Source organism: Talpa occidentalis, unplaced genomic scaffold (assembly GCF_014898055.3).
Source record: "Talpa occidentalis isolate TD23 unplaced genomic scaffold, MPIMG_talOcc4v2.1 talOcc4.6, whole genome shotgun sequence".
In the NCBI taxonomy this organism is placed as follows: Eukaryota; Metazoa; Chordata; class Mammalia; order Eulipotyphla; family Talpidae; genus Talpa; species Talpa occidentalis.
Window position 1 is genome coordinate 46,565,980 of NW_023604972.1, and position 20,771 is coordinate 46,586,750.

The window sequence follows — 20,771 nt, forward strand, 5'->3', positions numbered from 1 at the left end:
AGTTCCTCAGCAGGGGGTAAACTTGTTGGCGGCATTTTCAAGTCCCCAGAGTGACACACCGATGCAACAGCCGCGACGACAGACTCGGCGCGCGGGCAGCGCGGGAACCGACCCCGGGGCCACCTCCCCGCTCTAAGGCGCACCCCCACCCGCCCGGCGCGCGCGCCCGGGGCCGGGACCCCAGCCCCGGGATCCGGGACGTCGCCTCCTCCCCAACCCCCACCATCACCTCCCCCACGCCCCCCTCCACGTGACAAGAGCCGGAACCGTCACTTCCGGCGGCGCGGACAGCGCGCCTGCGCCTGGCGCCCGGCCTCAGTGAGCGGTTAGCCCCGGCGCCGCGCCGCCAGCGGCCGCGATTGGCGGGCCGAGCGGGTCGGGCTCGGGCGGCGGCGGCGCCGCAGGCTGCGGTCCTGAGGGTGCGCGGCCCGCGCGGTCCGGCCCTGTCCCCGGAGGCGCTGGCCGTCCCGTCCCGTCCCGTCTCCATCTCCCGCCTCCGTCCCGGGCTCGCGCCCCCGGCGCTGCGAGAGGCGGCGGGGGCGCCGGGGGCAGCGGCGGGGGCGGCTGCGTAGCCCCCGCGCTCGGGCCCGCCCCCTCTCGCCCCGCCCCGTCCCCGCCCTCCCCGCCGCCCTCTGCGGGAGCCGGGCAGCTGCATCCGAGCCGGGGAGCGGGCGGCGGGCCGGGGCAGCGCGCTCGCGGCGCGCGGAATGTGAGGCTCGGCGGGCCGCGGCGCGCACGGACGCTCGCGCGGGCGAGGGGCGGCGACCCCTCGCGGACACCCGGTCTCCCGCCCGGCGGGGCACGCGCCCTCTCGCTCGCCCTTTCGCGCGCCCCGCGCCCTCCAGCGCGCCGGCGGGACCATGAAGAAGTTCTCGCGAATGCCCAAGTCGGAGAGCGGCGGCGGCGGAGCGGCGGGCGGCAGTGCCGGCGGCATCGGGGCCGGCTCCGGCGGCTCGTCCGTGGGCGTGCGGGTGTTCTCGGTCGGCCGCTACCAGGTCACCCTGGAGGAGTCGCTGGCCGAAGGTACGGGCGCGCGGGAGGCTCGGGAGGGCAGGTGAGGGAGCGTTGGGGTGTGGCGGGGGCTTCTCCGGGTGCTGCGCGTCTCTCCATCTCTCGGTGTTACTCTTCTTCCCCCTTCTGGCTCCGCTGAAGCAGCGGAGCTCGTGGAGTGTAACTCGGGTTTTCGCTCTTCAGCCAGCTTTTCTCGCCGCTGGCAGCTCTGACCCAAGCACCGTTCTCTCACTGCCAGTTTAAATCATTTTTGGTCCTCCTGGACGTGAGGAAATAAGGACATAGCGTCTTCGCGAGTGATGTGGTGTCATGATTGGGCTAGTGAATGACTCATTAGAGGGTCAGATTGAGCTGGATTGAGGCTCTGTTCTGCCAGCTGTGGCTCAGGCGGGTGTCATGCGTTGGCCTCTACATCCTCGTCTCCACCCCGCGCTGCAGGGCACGGGACCTTGCAGACCCCGGTGGAGTGGAACCTCTCGGTTTGCTCCAGCTCAGTCATCAATTGAAAAAACAGTGTATTTCTGTGCGAGCGCTCACTGGAGGTGATACTCTGTCCCCAGTTCGGTTTTTGTAGGTTGCTTTCGGGGAGCAGGTAAACTTGAAGTCCGTTGATCTTTGTTATTTAGAATCTTCCCCTATCAGACATAGGCTTTCAAGGTCTCTTTGGTAGTACTTCATAGGCTCTCAAGATCTCTTTGGTAGTACTCTAAAAGGTGCTATGAAAGCACGTTAACTTTCGCTTGTGAAGTTTTGTGTTTGGCCCTTCATTATCTTCACCCGATTGTGTCAGCAACTGCAAGTGTGGCAACGAGAAAGTTTACTCCATTTTAAAACATCCTAAGCCTTAGTTCTGTATTTCTTGTATGAATGGTTTGTAGAAAATACTTTGTCTTGTTTTGCATGCTTCATTGACCTTTGAATCTTTAATTGCAGGATCTACAAATAAATACTTTAAACAATAAGAAATAATTTGTTGCTGAACAGCGCTTTCCAATTTCAAGGTTAACAGAAAAGATAGGGGAGAGAGTATGTAGTTTTGGTTATTTGTTAAATGTTGGTGTGGCTTGAAAACAGTACACTGAGATTCTATTTAATGTTTGAAGTGATGGGAATAGAAGATTTTTTTTTTAATCAAATATCCTATAAAGAAAGAAATTTTAACTTACTCAGGGGTGAGTGTTGTTTTGCAAAAGTCCCTAATAAGGAGCCTAGCTGAACCTTGGAGAGGTGAGAAGAGGATCTTGCAACTTCTCAAAAGAATATGGACATGGTGATTGATAATGGCAACTTTAATATGCTGTAAAATTTCCTAGCTGTTTATTATGGATGACTTTCAAGATCTGATTTAGATTGAGTTGTAAGTTTTATATTGAGACATGGTTATTAACTCACATACTGTAGTTCTGTCTTTGAATTGATGTAGTTTCTATTTGAAGTGTGACTGGAGTAGTATTACACTTCATTTCACTAAATCGTAAATGCTCCTTTAATAGAAAGAAAATATTGACATTGCATCAAACTAGATTTTGTATTTGTAGCATCTGTGGCTGCTTCAAGCATGGCCTGTAACTACCCCCAGCAAGTTATTTTCAATAAAAAGTAATGTTGGGAAATGAAAATAAAACACACACAAGCGTTTCAAGTGCTAATACCACTATCACAATGTTCCAATAACTGTTTGCCTTTAAATTTGTCATTTTCTTTTGGGAAAAAAAAAATCTGTAAACAAGTGTTAAAAGGAGTAAGCGATGAAGAAACCCTTTTGGAGGATGGAGCTGCCCCCTCCAGTACCCCAGCTCCTGGAGCTTGACTTCTAGCTTTCCCTGGAGAGGAGGCTGAAGCCTAGACTTTCTTCCCTTGTGTATTTCTTCTCTTTTCAGCACACACACAACCAAATCTACTTAAGGTGTTTTTTTTTTTTTATTCTAACAATTTTTTCTTATTTCAGATGCATGATATCCTTTCTCCCTTCCCAATGAGTAATGCCACAACCTAAATAAGATGTTTAATTAAGCACAGGTCAGATTCACATTCAGGAGTGAAAATCAGTCATTGACATACATTTGCACAATTATAAGATTAGTGTCAGTGCTTGTGGAAAGCCTTTAGAGTTTGCAGTACCTAAATATGGGTGCGGGTACACCATTAGGTGGGAAAAGGGGTAGAAGCTAAATCAGGCCAAAAACAAACTTGTTAGTTGTATCTTTGCTTTGGGTCAGTGTTTTTTAAACAGGGCAAGACCCTGTAGATGCTGTGCCTTGAGGCATTTTTACCATGCTAGTGCAGATACAGGCTTCTGGCTTACGGTGACCTCTGCAGTGTCTTTCAGTCTTCAGTAAATCTGATGTTCTCTCTCTCTGTGTCTCTTTCTTGAACCATTGCTCCTAAGGGAAACACAGGTTGGGGTACTGCAAGACTCTTCACGACATTTTTGTCAACCAGTCAACATAGAACCTTCTTTTATGTGTATTTCTGTTTAAAGACACCTTAATATATATTGTTGACTCATTAATACTGAACTAGTGGCCAGCATCCCTGTAACTCATGCCTAAATGAAACTTACGTACATACTTTCTTTGTAAGGGACATCAGCCTTCTTGTTTGTACGAAGATTAAGACAATACTTTGGCACGATCTTTGGGGCCATATCAAACATGGAAATCACAAGTAAAAAGTACAAAAATCAGAAAAACATGACACTAAATCTTGAAAAAGGTACTTGTTTACAGTGTAAGACAAGAATGCTGAAACAAGGCAGACTGTCACTTTGTTGACTCCAGCTGGACTAGTCAAAATTTCACCACTATGTATCTGCAATTGACGATGAAAATCCCTTTTTATTTATTTTGGGGGTATTGTATTGCTTTGGGGATATAAATAAATTGTAGCAGATAAATTTACATATATGGAATCTCCAAATGAGGATCAATTATATATGTTTATGTGTATATATATATATTTGTGTCTGTATGTATGTCTCTACATATGCATTTTTACCCTTACTGTATATATTCAGTCTAAGAGAAGGCATGGGTTCTCTTTGTGTATGCTTATGTTGTATGTTAAAACTTAACTGTTGGAGTGTTTACTTTCAGAAATTCATGCATTCTATCAGTCTCTTTCTGGTTGAAAATGCTGACGCCTTGCACCTTTTTAGCTGCTGCTCAGAATTTAGAGGACTGATGTCACAGTGGGGCACTTTTGTGGTTTTTCTCAAAAACAATTGTGTTTCTGGAGTGCATGCTAACCAATCCAATTTTGGGCTAAAGAGTGGAGGTAAAGCTATATGTCAATTTTAGCTTGAAACAGTGTAAAATTGTTAAACGCATATAATTCATTGTCACATTCCAAGTTGATTGCATGCCTCTGCTGTCCTTCCGTACTAGTCAGAGGAGTTTAATATTGATCAATAATGGGAAAAAGTCCCCGAGAAGGGGGGAAAATGTCCCTTCTCGAGAAGAGGACTTTTAAAAAAAATTCAGTCTTGTACAACGAGGACTTTAGTAAATAGAGAGCATGGCGACTGGGACACCATGGATAATTTGTTGAACTAATCTAATCATGAAGCTAGGGAGGCTGGATAAGGATAGCATTTTTGAGTGTGGTTTGTTGGGTAAAAACTTTCTAACATGTACATTGGGGTTATTGGCACTGTCAGTAATTGAAAGTCAGGAATTTACTACAGAGTTCTGTGAAAGTAGCACAGTATTTCTTTCAGAGTTAACTGTTTAGTGTAATGAATTTAGATTAAATGTTAACTAATTCTTATTAATTTTACAGGAAGGTAGTATAATACGTCTGGTTTTGTAGTAAACTGCATTTTCAGTAGGAAAATGATGAATTTAAGCATGATCTATCATTTGCAGAAGTTATCTGTGCCTTCTCAGTAATTTGCATGTTAATTTTGAAAAAGGATAGAGAGCAGAGGAAGCAAGTATTACTATATAATTATTTATTAAGTGCTTTTGTATCAGGCTCTGTACTAGACACCACTTTTACAGTGGAGAACAAAACCTATTTCTCTGGCTTTCAGTAAGGTGACTTATAGTCTAGTGTGGAAGATGAACGTAATTATTAAAAACAAAAACCACTAAGATAGTGTAGTTAACAGTTTTAGTAATGGTCATGAGAAGAAAGCATAGGATTTGTGAGTGAATAACTGGTTCATTTTATGTTGGATGATCAAGGAAGCCTTTTTTAAATTTCATTGAAACCTGAATTGAAGTATGAGAAAAGTTAGGTAAGGTTGTGAAGATAGGGGTGATGCAATATATGTCATGAAGAAAGAAGTGCCTATCTGGGGAAGAGTTTCAGGAATTTAATTATGTCCAGAGTTGTGGACTAATTGAATGAATCATAAGGAAGAAGGGCCCAAAATGATGTTGGAGAGGTGATGACCTGGGTTATAGGACTTTGTATGGATTTTAGATTTTATTTGCAGATGCAATGGAAAGGTACTAAAATTTAAGATTAGGACAGTGGATATTTGTTCTGTTTTGCATGTTCAGAAAATCTATGTAGTGTGGCTGAGAGGTCCATAAAGTACAAGATTCGGTTTAATGGTGGCAGTGAGAATGGAGTCAGTGAGAATTTTATCATAGAGTGGGAAGACCTCGTTGTAGGAAGTATGAAGAATGAGTTGCTAATGCAGCTCTTGGATGGAGGCTCCATTTACTGAGATGGGGCACAGGAGAAAAGGGACAGATTTCTTGAGTGGTGAAGGTGGAAGGCTCTCCAGTAGTTCCAGACATGTCTAGTTGAGATAGTTGAGAGGGAATACCAAGTTGGGAAGTTGAGTGTATTCTCTCATTCTTAGGTAAGATGTCTGGGTTTAAAGAAAGAATACCTCTTCTTTTTTTTTTTTTTTTTTTTTTTTTTAAGAAAGATAATTCTGATTGAGCATTTGGCTGTTATTTAAATCCCTCCCTCAGAGAGGATGGATGCAGGGATAAAATGTAGAATAAGAAGGGGAGGGCTCTCACTGAGGGACTCCTGTACAACATTGGTTCCAAAAATTAAGTGCTAGTCATAGAATCATTTTGTGGGCTTGGTAAAACAGATTATTGAGTCTGATCTCCCAAGTTAGATTGGTTTGTGTGTATGGGATCCATAATTTATACTTCTACCAACTTCCTTACTGATGCTAATGTTTTTGGTCATGGATCCACACCTTGAGAAACACTGGTGAAGGGGAGACAAAAAAGGAGCTGCCAGAGAGGAATGAGGGAGACTATTTCAAGAAGGTGAGAGATTGAACAATTGTGTTGTTGAGACGTTATTTTACTTGACCACATTTTTTAGCCTAGCATTTACAGTTATCCATTCTCAGTCTTTAGTTTACCTCTGGTTATTTCCTGGTAACACTTTTGCCCATGACGGAATCTTGTATTTCCTGCCACCTCTGCCCTAACCTGTATAAGCCCAGCTCCCTAACTCCCTTCTTCCTGTGGACAATTGTAGCTATTTGCTTTTAATTTCCTCTTATCACACCCAGTTTTTTATGTTAGGATACAATTAATTAAGCACCTAGAAACGCTAAGGTGGTTAATTATTGTTTCTTATCTCCTCCTTGCACATAGGACTGTTCTTTAGGGTAGGAGAACTCTGCAGTAATTGCTGTTGAATTTTACAAATTGCCTTACAATAACCTGGACATTCAAATATTTTTCAAAGAGAACGATTTTTGACTTTTTTTGGGACATCAGATGGAATTTAAGATCTAATTTACCAATTGAAAAGCCCCAGTGGAAGGTTCTTTAACTCTTGTTCCCTTAAAAGTCTTCCACTTAGGTCAAAGGACCCTAGTATTTGAATGCAGTTTGGAAGACAAAGTTCGATTAAGTCACAGCGTCCTTTAATTAGCCTCTTTAAAACAGCAGAGAAAGGATAACTTGTATGTTCTCTTATTGTCATCTTTTTCTGTTTCTATTAATGTAGCAAAGCTGCCTGAGCTAATAGAAAAGTTATGGTATTTTTTAATATTCTGTAGTTGATTTTGATAGCCTTTTTGGATAGTGAATTTTTTTGAAGTCAGGGTCTTACTTATTTTCAAGGTTTATGTCCAGCAATTTTTTTTTTTTTTGTATGAAACTCTCAGGAAACATAATTTCCCTTTCTATGGCATGAAATGAATATCTTTTGGGAAAATTAAATAGGCATGACAGTACTTAATCTTGCATGCCAAATCTCTCAATATGGGTTAATTTTGGGTTCAGAATTGGTTATGAACTTCGTGAAATCTTACTTTGGAATCATAGTAACTTTCTGTTTTATTATTATAGGTGTTACATTTATCGAGAATTAAGTATGTTTATGTTTTGTTGTGCAGTTGGCAAGTTTATATTTGATTATTTAAAAAATAACACAAATTTTAATATTTGTTAATGTCTTTCCTTCATGGGGTCTGCAAGAGGGAATAATAGAAAAAGTTCTTGCTGTTGTTAATATTAAGAAACATGTTGGAAGGTAGAATTGGTGTCTGTCCTTAAATTTATTCTGCATCTTCTTCATTGTTCTCTTTTCATCTTTTCTCTTCCATCTTTTGTCAAGAGTTGAAGTAGAACTCATACATGTATTACAATATGTTTGGTAGCTATCAAAATGTTTACCACCTTTTTGACTTGGGATTCTAAACTTGAGTCCTGAATGGCAATTTCAAAACTGCATAAGGTTTTATTTCTGTGGGGTTAAGACTGATTATTTTTGGTTTTATCCTGTGTCCATTTCTCTATGCACAATCCTGCTATTTTTAGGGGACTGAGTTGGGAAGTTGAGTGGCTAAAGACTGAACTGTTTTAAATAGTTGGACACTTAATTTGGAGATTTCTGTGTGTGTATCATCTTTACAAATAAGATCAGTCAGCACATTTCTGCTGACAGTTTCGAGTCTCTGTAGGAAAGTGGTTGTTTGGCCTTTCCACAGAGTTTTTTTTTTTTTGAATTTTTGAATTTTTGGTTTGTCTTATTGTGCAATTTCACTAACATTAAGGGCATGGTTTGGGATGTAGCCTTAGACATTTTACTGTGGATGTTATTTTAAAATATAAAACAATTGTTGCTGCTCTTAGTTTGCCTATTTTGACATTTTATTAAATCTTTGAAATGGTGCCTTCTTGGATGCAGCTATTAGAAAAGGCAGAATTTGGAATAGGGTCAGCTGCTAATTCCCAGATCTTCCACTCACATTGTGACATTTTGACCTCAGTTTCCTCAAGAAAAAAATGAAGTGGATAAAGATGAATCTTACTAAGTGTGAATCTTTTTCCATGTTGGCCTTTTTTAGATTGTCTGTATAACTGTTTCTTACTGCTCAGTCTCACAGGATTGAAGCATGGGGGAAGGAGGTATATTGATGAACAATTTTAGAACTGAGACCATATTGAAAGAATTCTGTTTGATTATCATGCATTTGAGTTCTTTGGCAGTCTTCACTATGGATTATTTTTCTTATCCCACAGTTTCAAATTATTTCTTAATCATTAGGAAAAAGTTTTTTCTGAGAAGTTGTCTTATGTAGTACTCTTTGAGATAACGGGAATTAGTGCTCATATAAAATAGTGTGATAGTTCAGCTTACTATTTCGTTTCAAAGGATATCTTACCTTGATTGCTGCTTTTGTTATTTTAATAATTTGTGTTTTTAAAGTGACTCCTTTGTAATTTATGTATTTTAGAGAGTATCTTGGAGAAGATTTCTTTTTTTCAAGTTTTTATTTGAAAAGAATATAAGAGGAAGAGTTCTGACAGTACTTTCTCTGAGTGATTTTATAGAGCGAGTGTTTGCCAATGATATATGTGGAGAATTAGCTACTTTGTGTTTCCTGTGTTGTCCTGTGTTGTTCCTAGGTTGGGTCCATAACACTCAAGAGAATTGTTCTTCCAGATTGCTCTTCTCTGTTAGGCTCTATACTCACCATATTAACTCTTGCATTCTTTCCAGTTTATTTTTCCTAAAATGGATTAATGATTGTGTCACCTTTTTATTGGCCTAATCAAATAAGGTACAAACTTATTCTGGTATTCAAGGCCCTCTGCAGTGTGATCCCAACCTGTCTCACTCTAACCTCATGGTGTGTATTACTGCACATGTACTTAATATTTTTCTGTCCTTTTATATGCTTTCTCAGTCTTTTTTTTTTTTTTTTTTTAAGCTTACATTGTTACTCTTACCTAGAATGCAGATACCTGCATTCCCTTCTCTGTGGAAATGGGTTCTTACTGGACACATTTCAAATACAGTAAGCTTCTTGCAGTCTTAAAATTTTAGGAAACCCCATAACTACCAAATGAATGTAGTTATGCCTTCCTTTAATGCCCTATGCAGTAACTGTTGCTCAGATTGCACTTATTTTATAAAGCTTTGTTCTATTCCAATAAAATGTTTAATAAAATTTTCTTCCACTGCAGGAGTTAAAGTTCCTTTAAGCTTTGGCTTATTCATCTCTTATCACTTGCGGTTGAAAGGTATTCAGTACATTTATAAGAAATTGAGTTTCTCTGAATTGAAAAGCCACCAGAAGATCTATAAAATTTATTATAAAACAGTTGGACACCAACTATTTTGACATATTCAGCTATTCAGTTAATATTTAGGAGCAGGTTCATCTTGTTTTTCAAGGTATCTCCTTTTATAGAAAATGAAATAATAAGTAGTTAGAGATGTTTGATGATAAGGTAGGTGCAGCATTAGCTAGGTGTATGAAAAAATACTACCGAATATATTTTTGAATTTCTAGTCTGTTTTAGTTCTGTTACCTTATACAAATATATTTCTGTTTTGTAGACACTACATTGCTCTTATTAAGTATGATTCAGAAAATGTAGCCTGAATTCCCTTGATCTGTGTCATCTTTAAAGAAAGCCTCTACTGTGGGACAGAGAGCAAGCTGAACAGGTCTAAAGTATGTGCCCTGACTTTCAGACAGTAACAATATTGGAAAGGGTCAGCTGACTTTGGCTTTCTCTGGAGCTGCTGATAGTAGCCAGGCTTCCCGGGATTATCAGTGACTAAGAATGAGAGACTAGAAAGAAAAGGATCTGATCTTAATGCTCTGGGGGCAGGAAACATGACCATTACTTCTCCAGCTAATCCAATTGATATTGGAGGTGCTCCTTTTCTAGGGCAAGAGACACTGAATTTTCCTACAGTTAGGAAATTAGTAAGTTTGGCATAATAGATCAGAGGGTGGCGGACCGAGTTTGCAGTTTTATTTGTAACTAGTGATCACCTTCAGTATTCCTCTGTTTCATCTTTGGTTTTTGAGGAGAAGTTTCCAGCACACTACCTCCTCTACCTAAATACTGTATCTACTTATTTTACTTGATTTTGTGTGGCTGGGTCATTGTTAGGGCTGCCTGGGATCTTTCACAGACTTAAGTATTCTCTTTTGAGTGAGATTGTTAGTGTGTTAATGTAGATTTTACCATTCATTCTGGAATCATTTAGATGTTAATATTAAAGCTACTTACAAATAATGCAGTAAATTATTTTACTTAATGAATGTTGTCGGGACTATTTTTCTAGGGAGTGGGATTATACATCCTGTCCATGACCCACTTTTTCATTTTCTGGCCTAACAGATTCTCTACTACTGAATGTTAATGGTCTATTCTTTGTATACAAAAAAAGATGCTACTGACAGTAGGATGTGTTTTGAGTTATTTTTTCGAAGTAGGATGTATATATGCTCACTACGCATAGATTTTTAATGGTCAATTCTGTAATCAATGCTAGAAGTTTGTAAGACAGTTAATTGATACTGTGTCAGTAATGTGACTCTAAACAAGTTTTTTTTTTTTTTTTGTATACCAACTAGTCCAGTTCAAATCCTAGTGATTAGTTGACTGAATTGTTCAGTGTTTAATTTTTTTCAGTTTTAGAAAAATATTTTTTCTATAGTGCAAGGGAGAAATTTTAAGGTTCTCAATCCAAATTGATAAGTTTCAAAATTTTGTTTTATTTTCATTCATTTAAGTGGGAATTTGAGAAGTGCTGTAAATCCATGGATTAAAAAAATATGTTCATGTATGGTTTATCGCTGATAGTCCTTATTCATAAAGGACTGTTGGAACTGAGTTTGGAAGGGACTGTATGAATCCATAATGTTCAAAGTTGGATGTCCCATACATTTCTAGCATAGAAACTCCTATTTATAGATTCAAAGATCTCATATGTTCTCAGCTTAGCATTTGTCTTTCTTAATCAAGGCTTGCATGTATTTTAAAAAATTACAGAGGGCCATTATAGATGTTGTAAGGCCAGTTCTACTGATTTTTTGCTTTTGAAGACTGCAGGGATGGGGGGTGGGTGGTGTATAAGAAACTGAATTGAGAGTAAAACCTCAGCTTCTGTTAGAAAGTATCCTAAAGATTACATTAAGCGGAGTTAGTGTGGACTGTTTTCATTCTTTTAAAATGTTAGTGGCATTAAATCGCCTATAATTATAGCAATTACCCAATTTTAGTTTCCTCATTTAACTATGAGAAATTGTAATAAATGAACCCAAAGTCACACTGTGATTTGATTGTAGATGGTTAGAATTTAGGTCTCAGGACTTTAATCTAGCACTCTTTCCCCACTACATGTGGCCTTCTTATTTGGCGCTGTATCCAGGCTGGCATTGGCTGTTGATTAGAGTGGCAACTTCCAGGGACTACGGAACTTTTAATATTCGGGGAGGCAACTGGAATCTTAATGGTTGCCAGAGAAATCTGAGGTGGGAGAGGTATTACTACACATTTTTTAATTAACGCTTTTTTATTGACTCTTCCTAAAGTTATGTGCCGCAGTTGTTTAAGATGTCAGGATTAATATTAAAAAAAAATTAAAATTTCTTCCCCCAAATTAGTTAGTTGTCTCAATCCAGAGAGGTCCAACCCTAATGAAATAATGGATCTGTGAAATGTAAAATAAGTACCATAAAACCACATTAATTTAAATTCTTCAGTTGAATCTAGAATAGCAGTCTCTAAGACCTCTTTAAGGAAGGAAGGAAAAGCAAAAGAGGAAGAGAAATAACTGAATTCTTCCACTTGCATTTTCTGTTCATAGTTGAAGGTTAGGGGAACTTTTAGGCTTAGAATCTGACAAGCTGTAATATCAAATCCCTTTTTGCATTTCATTTAACAAATTTGAATAGTATGCTATATTATATATGTGACATTTGTTATTCATCCATCAGTGGACACAGTTGGGTTGTATATGTATTTCATCTGTTGTGAATAATGCTGGGAGTCTACATATATCTGCTCAAGATCTAGTTTTTTTTTTTTTTTTTTCTTTTTGGTATATGTCCAGAAATGGATTTGCTGGATAATATGATGCTTTATGCTTAATATTTTTAGGAATCACCATATTGTTTTCTTCAGTGGCTGCAGAATGCATCAGCAGTGCACAAGACTTCCACTTCCTACACATTCTAATCAACATTGCTATTTTCTGTTTAAAATTTTACAGTAACCACCCTAATGGCTATGAAGTGATGAGTATATGTATCCTAATCAACATTGCTATTTTCTGTTTAAAATTTTGTAGTAACCACCCTAATGGGTATGAAGTGATGAGTGTATGTGTCATTTTAGTTTTGATTTACATTTTCTTAAGGATATGTGGTGGTGAGCTTCTTTTTATGTGCTTATTAATGGCCATTGGTAAGTACATATCTTTTTAATGTATTAAGACATGGGAAGCATTGACAATTCACTTGCTGTATAATGAAATATGATGGTGTAATTGAGAAAAAGTATCTCGGTGATTGTGAGTTTTGTCCTGAATTATCTACTTTTTTTCCTGGAATATTTTTACTTGAGAGAATTACAGGCTATGGTGTTATTTACTTAGATTTGGTTATTTAGCAGACATTTCTCAAATGATAAATTGAACCTACCACTTCAAAGAAAGCAAACGACAACTGTTATTAAGGATGAGTGTTTGAGCTTTCAGAAGAAAATAAGAATCTTGGAAAACTTGTATCTGTCATTGTGATCTTGACAGTGTTCCATTACTTAAATTCTTTTAAAAGGAGGTACAGGATAATATTTAACAAATGTGTTAAACATTTGTGCAATGGGAGATCTCTTTTACTTGTATTTTCCAAATGCATGGTGTTACAAATATATAGTACAAGACTGACCATTGGATTTCAAAGTAATAGAGCAAAAAATTTAGTGGTGTTGTTTTAGCTATCATGTTGCAGTTAACCTTTAAGAAACTACTCATTGTCATGTTTGTTTATACTAGTAGAGAAGAATGTCCACAGTAATCTGAAAAGATTGTTAAAATACTCTTCATCTTTTTCCTCAACATATTTTTGCAGCTAGGTTTTCTTCACATGCTTCATTCAGCCAGAACAACCTATCACAAGAGATTTACTACTGAAGCAAATAGGAGAACTCAGCAGATTTCCACTAAGACAAATATTAAAGAACTTTGCAAAAACTATAAAACATAACAATTCAGTTATCTGATTTTTTTTCTTTTGAAAACAAGGCTTTTTTTTCATGAAACTATTATTTATGACAACATGGATGTGTTTATTATTAATTTTCAATGAACTGATAGAAATTAAAAAAATTTCAGTTTTAATTTCCAATACTGTAGATATGAAGCTCTCTGGGGTAGGGGATCTTCAAAATTTATAAGACAAAAGGGGTTCTGAGGCCAAAGTGGTATTTATTTTTATTTATTTTTTTTTTAAAGGTATAGGACTTACACTTTTTTTTTTAATTTGTTTATTTATGCATACAAGAACTGGGGTTCAGGCCAGAGGTGCGGGGGGGGGGGTAAGAGGATTCACCAGAGACAGAGTGGGGAGCAGAACAGGCAGACTAATTGAAATACACTGCTGAGGGGAGCAGCAGGCAAGACAGAAGAGGTCTGCTAAACCATGTGGGTAGCTCTCTGGCTGGTTGGGGATTGAATTCGTGCTGCAGAGGCTGTGGATAGCTTCATAGTGCTGTGCTTAACCCCTTGCTCCACCAGGGAGGTCCTTTGTTTTGTTTATTTATGCATACAAGAACTGGGGTATAGGCCAGAGGTTGCAGTGGGGGGGGGGTGGTATGTGTGAGAGAATTCACTAGAGACAATGGGGAGCAGAACAGGAGGATCTTCTGAAATACACTGCTGCGGGGAGCAGTGGGAGAGGTCTGCGGCACCATGTGGGTTAGCTCCCTGGCCACAGATCAAACTCATGTTGCATTGGCTGGTGACAGCTTGATAGTGCTGAGACTTAACCCCTTGTGCCACCAGGGAGGCCCCCCAAAGTGTTTGAGAATTGCTGAGTCTATGCCGAACAGTCTCACAAAACTGTTTAATAATAAGGCCCCTAGCCTCATGTGGCTTGGTTACTATTTGAAATGTGGGTGTTCTGAATTGAAATGTACAGTAAGTATAAAATGCATTTGGCATTTAAAAGCTTTACTATAAAAATATAAAAGATCTCAATATTTTTATAATATTGCTATGTTGATAATTGTATTTTGGATATATTGGGTTAAATAGTATGAATTAAAATTCAACAGGTTTTATCTTTTGAATGTAGCTATTAGATTGTTAAAAATTAAATAAAACTCACATTATATGGAACATATATTGGACAATACTGGTTTATTGTGGGTAGTTTATTATGTGGACACAGTTGGAGTTCTTTTCCTGGGGTTTGTAGTATCTTTGGTGTTTTTTTCTTTCTTTCTTTTTTTTTCTTTTGGAGAGGGTTTATGATTTTCATCATATTCTCAAAAGTACATATGACCAAAGAAAAATCAGGAGCTGCTATAGAATTTGTAAACTCCTTGTTTGAGTTTGTGCATGTAGTTATCTGGGCATTAGCTTTGAACTGGGAGAATCCCCTTCTCGCAGTTGGGTAGGCTGGGCAAAGTCTGTGGTTTTTATGGATGTGTGTAGTGAGATGCATTGTTTGACTTACAAAGTCGGAACCCTGGATACATGTTCCACATAAATTTTTTATGGAGATGTGTTGGATATTACAGTAATATTAGTACTAGACTGCATGTTGACCCAAGAACCTAATTATTACATCTAAGATTGTTTTCGTAGGAAAATATTCTGAATCTCAAAAAATAGACTTAGAAGCTGACAGAGCCAAAATCCATTACTAAATTTGTGATTTCATATACTTAATGCTGGGAATTCAATCAAATGGGTGCACTTGTAAACTTGAACATTGTTAGAGGTTGAAAGTAAAATATTAAATAAATATGTGTTAATATAAAGTAGTATGTTTCAGAGATGAAGCTATGGTATGCTTGCTTACTGTTTATCTCTGATCATAAGTGGGATCATATAAATGACCTCCTGAATTAGAAGATATGTGAAATAAGGCATTACATGGTTAGTTTGGCTAGGTCTGTGATGCTGTTTATGTAATAGATTCTTGGCTGATATTGTCAGTTCTCATCAAGAAAGACTTTCAAAAACAACGAAATTTCAGGGCCTGCTTAAATGAGGAGAGAATGCTGAATTGAGGGTATTCCAACATAATTATTTCATTACAACCCTTTGTGTTTTAGTTATATTGCACATAAAGTTTATTATCATGTGCTATATACTAACTTCCATCTTTCTCCCCCAATAGACTGTAAACACACACATAAAGTGACCTACTTAAAATGTGTTCCAGAGGCTAGTACAACTACTTAGTAAAATTTGTTGAAACAAAGAACACAGGAAGAGCTCCCACCTACTGGTTAATTAACTGCAGTTGGCTGAGATGCATGACAAGGGTAATTGGGGAAGAGCATTGAAGGAAGTCTTGGAAAGCACATGATGGGTTGTTGAGTTGCAGAATACAAGATGTTGTTGAGGGGAACTTGAAAAAGTTGAAAGTAAGTTTTTGTACTTAATAGTTATAAAGTTACGAGTCCCAAGGAGAGCTGAACATAATGCTGAATTTGGTAAGAAATAGTGAACATAACAACAATACAAAAGAATCTGGATGAAATTTGGTGCTTTTGGATCCTGATATTTTGGTGTGAAGAAGTTATGAAATGGGTGAATGATTGAAACCTAATGCCCAGGGTTCGAATTTATGAAATGGACGAGTTTTGAGATTTAAGAAAGGGAGGACAAAGTACTAGTAGACAACCTATTTTATGTGGTCTTTTCCATTTAAAAAAAAAAAATTAAAATTTGGGGCCTCCCCTGGTGGTACAGGGGTTGAGCTCTGGGCTGCTAAGTCTGCAGCGCCAGTTCGATCCTCGGCCCCTCTCCCCCCGCGATGGTCCCAGATGGTCCCACATGACCGGCAGAACTCTCCTGCTGTGCCAGCTGCTCCCCTCAGCAGTGTATTTTGTCGGTCTGCCTGTTCTGCTTCCCGCTCTGGTTCTGGTGAATCCTCTTACCCTCCTGTGCTTCTGACTGTACCCAGTGCTTGTATAAATAAATCTTTAAAAAAAATTAAAATTTGACTCTTCTATGACAGGAGAGAAAATGCGAATAAAGGAGGGGGAAAGATGATGAGATTTCAAATAAAAGAAAGTAAAAAAGTGAGTTCATTGCAGTCTTATGAGTGGGAATTGTAATGAAGGGTCCTAGGCCACCAAACTAAGCATGTAATACCTTATTTCATATATCTTCTAATTCAGGAGGTCATTTATATGATCCCACTTATGATTGAGCAGAGAACTTGAAGAATAGAATGCCTATTATATAGCTGGTTTGTTTCAGTTGTATTATTATTATTGTTATTATTTCAAAGATTTATTTATTTATACAAGAACCCGGTACAGGCCAGATGTGCGGGAGGGTGAGAGGATTCCCCAGAGACAGAGCGGGGGAACAGAAACAGGCAGACTGACTGAAATACACTGCTGAGGGGAGCAGTGGGGGTGAGACAGGAGAGGTCTGCCGCACCATGTGGGATCCTAACTGGCGGGCAGGGATGGGATGGAACCGGCACTGCAGAGGCTGCAGACAGCTCCACAGTGGGGCGCTCAATTGCCTGCACCACCAGGGAGGCCCTGTATTATTTTTAATATTGTAATTGGAGGAATTGGAGGAATCTTATTCTTTAATAGGATGCTTATCAAATTCTAATATTCCCACACACATATTTGAGAATCACTTAGGGATTCATTAAAATGCAGTTTCTGATTCAGTACATCTATCTATTGTTTCCACAGGTCATGTTCTTCTCTGGCCAGTCTCCTAAGAGGGAGAGAAAAAATTACCCCCAAGGTGATCAAAGCAGTTCACTATGAATATATGCTTTGTTAATGGCCATCAGGTAGATATTTAGTAGATAGCAGGACTAATGCAATGGTTCTTACCCTTACTTCATCTGGGATACTTATTGAACAGATTCCTATACTTAAATCCTGAGAGAAAGCTCTAGAAAACTTCAGGTTTTTGGAATTTAGATTGGCATTATGTGAAAGCTGCAATTAACTTGGGATAGAGGGGAGGCATTGGCATATTGACAAAACTAGCATTCCTTTCCAGGGAGATAGCATGTCCCTCTATTTTATTAAAATCTTTTTTATTTTTCAGAGACGTTTTTCTTAATTTGGATCCTGTATCTTTTAGTCCCATATGCTTTCATTATGAATGAGTGACATTTTCAACAATAAGAAAAAATATTTTGACTGGGTGAAGATAATTTGTCTTTAATTAGGAATGTATTGCTAATAACTCATCTTTAGGCCTGAGGAATCAAAGATAAAAAGAGATAGACTATCTAGAAAAGTCTTGTAATCCACTGTTTTTGATGAAAGGGTTTTCCCAAGTGGAGGCAAGAAATATATACATTAGTGAAGAAAAATATATTCAAATCATGAATATGAGAATTATGAAAAATCTTTATAAGATTTTAGTTAAAAGAAACAAAAAGTGCATAATACTACTGGTGTTAGTGATCAACTTGATTGCATTGTTTTAGTCTCTCATTACGTGGGTCCTTTGAGGTCAAAGCACACAATGTATTAAGTAACTTTTAAGTTACGGTAGTAATTTTAGAAATGTTGATATATATATAGAACTTCATCAAGGGAGAAAATAACTACTTTATATTTTAGCTTTCTTTCAGCAAGATTTCTGTAATTGCAATCTGTATAGGATTTGTTCTTAAGAAACCTATGGTGATGTTCTTTCTTGGGTGTGACTGCTTCTCACAAGTACTCTCCTAATAGATCATTGCAGGTGAGATGAGAAATATTTTTAGGGAATGTCCAGTGGATCCCTGAAATTCTCTTATCCAAAAGTTCAATTGTAGTCATTATTAACCAAGAAGTGCACGTAACAACTTTGTGCTCTTTAAGGTAAAATATACTCTAATACAAACATACATGTCTTAAAGATTCACAAATTGAATGAAAGACCTAAAGTTGGGTATCAGTGCCTTTAAAACAAGCATTAATGGTATTTGTTCTTTTTGAAATTTTAAATGTCTTTATTGACCATTTTAACATACAGATATCAATAATAAACAACACTAAGTTACTTTATATTGACTTATTTTGATAGAGATTTCTAATTGTCTAGAAAACTTTTTCCTGTTTGATAGCGCTTAAAGTAGGCAGGACAATAAAAAACACTACTCCCATTTTTATGGAGAAGAAATTCAAACTAACAATGGTCAGGTACTTCTGGAAGCCAGTTACATAGATGGTTTAAGGAAGGAGCTATGTGTATGTTTTCCAGAATTTGGAAAATGTTGATGCATATGCCAACAAAAGTATTAAAAAATATTTATGTAAAATACACATATATATACACACACACACATATATATATGCTTGGCTACTGGTAGCAAAATATATATATGGTTATTTTGGCTGGTATTTCATTGAGAATCTAAAATTTTATAGGTCATTTCCTCAGTAAAATTTACATGCAGAAATCTTGCAGATTTCACAGTGCATAGACATTATGTAAATTACTCTTCTAGTATATATGCTTCTTGATTTCCTGTGACATTTACAATTTTTAAAATGATATTCAAGCTTTTGTATTTTAGTAACTTAGGCATTGGTACTTATAATAGACACGAAAATATTAGGAAGTAGAAGTGTAGATAATTTGTGTAACATACATGCAAATGCTTGTTTCATTGGTGAAGACTTTGGTGTTGATCTGTGCGTGTGTGAGGGTTAAAATTTCTGTCAATGTGATTGGTTTTTCTGTCAAAAGTTAATAGAAGTTTGTAAGTTTGTGTGTAGTCTTTGAGAATCAGAAGAGTTTGACTAATTCCTTCCCTCCTAATGTAATGTGGTCACACCACCATGCCGTGGATTTGTTGTAGGTGTGCCAAAGCGGCCGCACTATGATTGAAGGTCCCTGCTTGTCAACTCAGGCTGAAAACAGGTTACCGTTTACCCAAAGAGCTGGGTATATAGTTGGAAAACACTGAATTGGATTGTAAATTTGAGGTGGTTTTCCACCAGTAGGATAAGTACTGATTTAATCAGTGACTGTTAAGCCCAGAGAATGGTGAAGTTTGGTGAGGCTATATGCGCTAGTCTGCCTGCCCGGCCTTATAAATTTGGAAATAGACTTGAGCTATCTTTGACAGGGAAGAATTACACAAACTGTTTTTTGATTTTGCGCTTAATAACATCAAGATAAACTGATTTGAAAAATTGTAAAGTGTACTTTCCTTAGTCTTACACAGAATGGTTAAATATCTCTCTGTTTAATGGGCCAAGGTTTTTGTATCAGGCTTTGAAGTAATAGATATTGACTCTGCTGATAGTTTGACTCTAGCTACTGATTTTCTCTTAATAATCCCTACCTCCTCCATCTCAAGTAATTACTAAAGTGCTGTGTTTACTTAGCACACTTGAGATTGTTATACAAAGTGAATGCATAAGCATCAACATGTTAGGACTAGCATAGTGATAAAAGGATATAGTGCCAGGAGAAGTTAACATATCTTGTTATAGTACATTCTATATATTCTGTGATTTTAAAAAAGAAAATTTTATTTTGTTTGGATTGGATGATGTGGAATTACTATGCTTCTGAACTTCGTCATGCACACTGCCACTGCGTAATGCAATTTTTAGTAGACTTTGTTAACCATAGGTTGTTAACACATGATTACAATTCTACTTTAATAAACTAAGTATTGGAATGCAGATATGTGTGAGAGATATTTAGTGTTGAGTGAGCTTAATCTCCTGGTGTTTTAAAACATGCTTTCTCCTCTGGTTATTTGCTAATATTTTAAATTGGAATTGTTTGAAGTATATTTTTTTAAACCCTGAAATAGAGTTGTTTTTATATAATGAAATAATTTGTTATAAACTAGATTGCTAAAATAGAATGACAGACTTGACTCATTTCACGTTAGATCTAATTGCCTTGTTTATATACAAGAAATAATAATGAATACTAAAATTGTAAAGTTTCTGGAAGCTGACTAAATTTTAAAGACTTAGTAAACCTTTCAGTGTATTTCAGACAGTTTAAAAAAAGAATTTTTAGTGGTTTTTATCTTAACAGTAGTTGTCTATAACATTAAAAAAAAATGATGCTACAACATTCCATAAATGCTCAATGAGTCCTTTGTTGCATGTTGGTATTTTACTTGTCCTTTATTGCCCCATAGTCTTTCTGTGGGATGGATCTATTTACAAACACATCCTCCAAGTCTCTCTGTGTAGTCTGGGTCTTCTCTTTTCTTCTAGACATCATAGCAAACTATTAAAAAAACCTGAATTTCTCAACTAACTAAATAATTTGTCATTGAAAAATGAGCCCACACATAGTGATCCATGTGAGAAACTAGAGATTCACTTGTCACTTCC

At 37.9% G+C, this 20,771-nt stretch overlaps 1 protein-coding gene across 2 annotated transcripts in view; it reads left to right on the top strand.

The window, feature by feature from the left end:
- Positions 1 to 830: 830 nt before the first annotated feature.
- The window catches only part of BMP2K (BMP2 inducible kinase), a 106,128-nt gene continuing 86,187 nt past the window's right edge, over positions 831 to 20,771 (top strand). For both annotated transcript variants that reach the window (XM_037529839.2, XM_054688130.1), the window contains exon 1: positions 831 to 1,023. In XM_037529839.2, the coding sequence (XP_037385736.1) occupies positions 861 to 1,023 (163 nt within the window). In that variant the 5' untranslated portion in view covers positions 831 to 860. The remainder of the gene's footprint in view (positions 1,024 to 20,771) is intronic.